General features: G+C 42.2%; 1 protein-coding gene across 1 annotated transcript; it reads left to right on the top strand.

Moving 5' to 3' along the window:
* On the top strand, positions 1-5283 carry LOC136676092 (retinal homeobox protein Rx2-like). The gene is made up of 3 exons (XM_066652949.1): positions 1-292; positions 4031-4287; positions 4840-5283. The coding sequence occupies exons 1-3, from the start codon at positions 1-3 to the stop codon at positions 5281-5283; spliced, it is 993 nt and encodes a 330-aa protein (XP_066509046.1).
* The last annotated feature ends 220 nt before the right edge of the window (positions 5284-5503 follow it).

Consider the following 5503-nt stretch of genomic DNA (forward strand, 5'->3'; position numbering starts at 1 on the left):
ATGCATTTGTCTCTGGACACCATAAACATGGCAGACGATGGCTGCCTCTCGACGGACCACTACCAGGATCTGGGGAAAGGAGGAGGCTCAGGCATGGGGGGCCGAGTCCACAGCATTGACGTCATTTTGGGCTTCAGTAAAGACCAGGACCACTTGCTCAATCCTGTGGGGCCTGTGGGAGGCCACAAAGTGGACGGAGATGATCTGGGGGAACAGGGAAAGCAGGTGACCTCTGACCCCTACGCTCACCTGCCTAGCCTGTCAGACAGCTCCCAGCACTCTGCCTACCATGGTGAGAAGTTATATCATTCTGATTTTTAAACGTAGTTTCTTAGCGTTCTTAAGGCCGTTTCACACAAGGTCGAGTATTGTTGTACGAAAAAAAAAGTTTCTGCGTCAGACTTTGAAATAGAACTGTTCTATTTTCTGCGATTGACGGATGCGTTAAAAATCAGCACGACCAATCAGAGCGCCGTTGTCATGGTTGCAGATCAAACAAATGAGCAGGAAGACGGCGGTTGAACGGTTCGTCTTGTTCGTAGCAGAACATACACACGCTTGAAATATAAACCACACGCTTAGAAGTAAAATGGTTAAAGTGATTAAAGAAAATATAATTCCTTTTAATGAGAGAAGCAACACGCAGAAGCAGAGCCTCAAACTCCCCCAGACACCTTCGGAAACACTTCTGAACTCCCTGTGTTGTTCTGGAGACTGGGGCGGGTTCATTGTGTGTGTGGGCGGTGTTTAAAGTAAAATTATAAATTCATAATCGCTCCAACTCAATAAATGTATTCATTCTTCGTCTACCAGTGTCTTCCCTGATTTCAGAGCGCCGAGACAAAAAAAATGCGTCGGACGCAGTTTGAAGGTCCCATACGTTAAAAATTGCAGCCATTTTTTTACGTGTAAAAAATCGTACACGGTGTGAAAAGGCCTTTAAGGTCTTGATTTGAACATGGTTTTTCTCTTTTAAAACCATTAACAGGTCAGAGTAGCCCTTCTTTTCTGAGGTGTATCTCCACTCTGTGTTATGTAACTCTTGGTGGAAAGCTGTATGGACCGTAAGACTGTGCTGACCTTAACCAAGGTTCTCAGAGGCCTACTCTTACAGATTTAAACACTAGCTGATGTCTAAATGGGCTAATCCACAAAAAGGACAAACATCAATGGAAAGCAAACAACATGAGCCTTTATTTACACTTAATGCAAGTATTTCCCAAGAGCTGTGAGGGCACAGATGTGGTAAAAATACGCATAAATTATCACTATCATTTAGTTAGCAACCTTTAAACTAATGTTTAAAGTCATTGCCAATTTCACCGACTTTCTCAGTGCTACATAGTCACAGTACAGCTGAACACGCTTAGAGGAGAACACTAAATGCCTCATTTTGTTATCTAACATATGCCTGTGTCGCTAGCATTTAGCTAGTAATGGGTTGACGGTGGAGAGAGAGGAAGAGAAAGCCCACAAACCCAGAGAGTTTGACTCTACAGCAGAATGTTCAAACCCTTAAACTCTTTTGGTTCCATAAAGAACCATGTTCCTTTTTAAGAGATGTGTGAGTTTGAAGAACTATTTAAAGGTTTAAAGTTATTTACCCCTTTAAACAAATTAGCGAAAATTGTTCTTTATGGAACATACTTCTTCAGTGACATTACACAAAGAGCCATTTTAAGCACAATTGATGAGTACAATTGATGGACTTTTGAAAAACCGTTGGCTCAAGCCTAAGTTCACCATTGCCAGTGCTAATCATTGACTTCTGGCTTGAAGCACACAATATATGGCTGTGAATCTGCAGCCTGTTTTATTTTTGGAGGGATGAAGATCCATCTACTTTTGGGACAGTCTGGAATTGTGTTCAAGATCCACAACAAATGATTCAACATCAGTAGATGACCTCACTAATATTTATGTGGCTGAATGCATTCAAATCCTCACAGCAGTGTTATAATATCTAAAAGCGTAATGGCTGTTAATGCTGCAAAGGAGCTGAAACTCCCATAATCAAAACATCTATAATAAAAAAAATAATTATGAGGAAGGTAGTCATAGTCTATTGGGAAAAAAAAGTAAAGGCTAACTGGCTTTAGCAGTGTGCACCAGACAAAAAGAATACACACCCAGTGGCAGCAGTCCAGAGTTAAACTTATAGAGAATCACAACTGCCACTAGTAAAGCTCTGGAGCTGCGAACAGCACGACATTTAACACGAGCACACACTTACACTGAAGCAATGATCTGATGATAATCTAGCCTAACTTAATTAGATTCATTTGCCGTCTGCCCCCCACCACAATATGTGGCTCACTTTGCTCCTTATCTGTTTCTCTGAAATGAAAATCTCTGCTTTTGCCAAGCACCCCACCCCACCCACCCCCCGCCACCCTCAAAGAGAGACAAAGAGGCTGAGAGAGGTTTTAAAGCAGTGGGATTAGCAGCTGAGGCCACATGAGGCCTCACAGGTTTAACAGGTGACATCTGTTTGCCTCTTCAGGGATTAGTGAAGAAAACTGCACGGAGCACAAGATGTGATGGAACTCAGCAGTGTCCCATTACATTAGATTGAATGTAAATTAAAGTGTTAGATAGCGAAAAGGTGTGCAAAAGAGTCATTCTTACCAACACAAAATGGATTATGCTATTTATTTATAAAAATATTACTTATTTATTTACAAAGTGCAACTTTCATGAGATGCAGAATTCAACAGCTTTGTAGTCCCTGAATGAACCAGTTTATGCTCAATGGAGCAGGTCCCCTTCATGCAGCCATGGTTAAAATATGTTTAGTACAGAGTCATTGACACATCCAGGCCACTAGCTATCAGTGTAAAAAATATTTAACATTAGAAGATCTGTCATCCATTATGTCTGTCTATGGTGGATGCCTTCAGGGCCTTGGATATAGGTTCCAGGCCAGGATTTTAAAATGCTTGGCTGGTATGACACTATAGCTATAGCAACTGCTAATCCACCTGACTATAGCTATACTGTAGTGTCATACCGGTCACCAGTGTTAATTTCTTTAACAAACACTATGATTCGATAGGAGTCGATTTGCAAGTACCTTCTCCAGCACTTTGAGCTTAAAATGCTCATGATAAATAAATGCAAACTGTATTGGAATAAATAAATAAGAAATAAAGTGGCCATATTCCTTCCAACACAACTTTAAGTCTATTGTTTATGAAATGTAGTAATAAACAATACCTTTAAATTGGCCAAGCCTCTTAAAATACTTGTTAAAGTTTAATTTAATGGACTGAAAGTAGACAAAAATATTTTTAGTTTTTGTAGACTGAGACTAGACTAAATCTAACAATAAATAAATCATTAAAATGAAACTAAAAATAAAATCAATATCAACTGCATAATTTAACACTGATACCGGTCACCCATTGTAAAACCCTAGCCTGAAACCTAGATCTAAGGTTTGGATTTTAAGCCCTCTGGTCTATTGTGATTTTCAAATTCCTGATACTTGGAACTGGTTCTCAGGGTTTGATCCTTGTCTTACGTTATCTCATCATTTCATCCCAGTTGTGATCTCCAGGATTTGTGGGCTTTGCTGTCAAAATAGTGCCTTCCTGTCTATCGTCAGGAGGTCTTGGGTTTGCTGGTGACCAGGAGGCCAAGAGAGCATAACTGGTCTTGGTCAAAGGCACCTCAACTGTGGATATTAAGGGAGAAGACAACATTGTTCTTTCACTTGCCCACAGTTATCCTGTTGGTTGATGGGAGTGAAGCTGCAATTTTCCAGTCCCAAATCTACATTTATTTAGCAACAGTTATTATACTTTTTTGCGGACTTAACAGAACTTGCCAGTGAGTGTTCTCCTCCAAGTATGTTGAGCAATCTACTGATATAACTGTGTGATTAGGGTGGTTCTAGCTAATCGACTTGCCAGAAGAAAACATACTATACATTTCAACACAGTTACTAACACAGACATCTTTATTACACACTTCTTGAGAATGAATATTTGTTTTGTTAAAACTTGATCTACATTCCTTCTCTTTCTAGACACAGGGCTCTTCTCCAGTGATAAGTGTGATGGGGACCTTGGAGATCTTCACCGTGGAGGTGTAGAGAGTGACAGCAGGTCCCCGGAACCCCCTGAAGAAGACCAACCTAAAAAGAAACATCGGCGCAACCGGACTACCTTCACCACCTACCAGCTGCACGAGCTGGAGCGGGCCTTTGAGAAATCCCATTACCCTGATGTTTACAGCCGGGAGGAGCTGGCCATGAAAGTCAATCTCCCAGAAGTGCGCGTGCAGGTAAGCTTGGAATAATGTGTCGTGGCGGGGCAGTAGAAAGCTGGTTGAGTTAATGTCATTACTCTGTTGGGTAAAGGTGCAAGTAAGCATTGTTAATTTTCTTACTTTGCTGATATAGGCACTGTCTGCATGGGGCTTAGGTCGAACAGAACCAATAGCACCAGGTAATGGTGTTAAACTGCGGAGATAATGTGATAATGGGACGACTATTGATTAGTGTAAACAGTGTGGCCTTGTTCGAGGAGCTTTTTTTAATTGACAGTTTAAGGCCCTTTGAGGTCTCTAATCCAGAAGCTTTGGAGTTTTCCTGCCCATCCTTTTAGGAAGTCAAAGTCAGGACCACTCCTTGAAATCCTTAACAAATACCACCCAGGTGCTATTTGGAGGGATGCCACTGGAAATCAAATTTTGGCTCAGTTAAAGCACTTTTTTACATCTCAGTTTCACTTTCAAATTTGACAAACATCCACGTAAGGGTGTGTATCGTTCAGAAGTTATTCTCTGCCCATGTGTTCTAAAAGTTAATCCACCTCTTCGTTATTCTTTTTCTAGGTGTGGTTCCAGAACAGACGAGCAAAATGGCGGCGCCAAGAGAAGATGGACACCAGCACAATGAAACTCCATGATTCACCCATGCTGTCCTTCAACCGGCCCCCGATGCCCTCCAACGTGGGTCCCATGAGCAACTCACTGCCTTTAGATCCCTGGCTATCATCCCCACTTTCCAGCGCCACTCCTATGCACAGCATCCCAGGCTTCATGGGCCCAGGCCAAAGCCTACAGCCCGCCTACCCAAGCCATCCAGGATTCCTCAACTCCTCTCCAGGCATGGTCCAGGGCATGCAGCCCATGCCCCCTCCACCATACCAGTGTCCACCGGCTTTCAACGACAAATACCCGCTAGATGATGTGGACCGCAGTTCCAGCATCGCCACTCTGAGGATGAAGGCCAAGGAACACATCCAGTCCATGGACAAAACCTGGCAACCCATGTGATGCAAGGATTGGATTGGAAAATGTAAAAAGTATAACATCTCATAGAACCTGACAGAGCTGAGGAAGGACAACAAATACTCAATCGTGGAAGGTGGTGATCTTTGGAGGATTGAACTTCCCTCTAAAGCGCTGGATGTCATCAACATCTGCACATTTGGATTCACAAATTTTGTTACCTGAAGCTCATCAACAAAGACTGTAGGGTTACCTGTTAGCTGTC

Source organism: Hoplias malabaricus, chromosome X1 (assembly GCF_029633855.1).
Source record: "Hoplias malabaricus isolate fHopMal1 chromosome X1, fHopMal1.hap1, whole genome shotgun sequence".
Taxonomy (NCBI): domain Eukaryota; kingdom Metazoa; phylum Chordata; class Actinopteri; order Characiformes; family Erythrinidae; genus Hoplias; species Hoplias malabaricus.

Bases quoted from the DNA above. Each gene is read 5' to 3' on its own strand.
- LOC136676092 (XM_066652949.1), top strand. From the start codon at position 1: ATGCATTTGTCTCTGGACACCATAAACATGGCAGACGATGGCTGCCTC. The intron at 293-4,030 runs GTGAGAAGTTAT...TTCTCTTTCTAG, and splicing joins CCAGCACTCTGCCTACCATG to ACACAGGGCTCTTCTCCAGT. The intron at 4,288-4,839 runs GTAAGCTTGGAA...TTCTTTTTCTAG, and splicing joins TCCCAGAAGTGCGCGTGCAG to GTGTGGTTCCAGAACAGACG.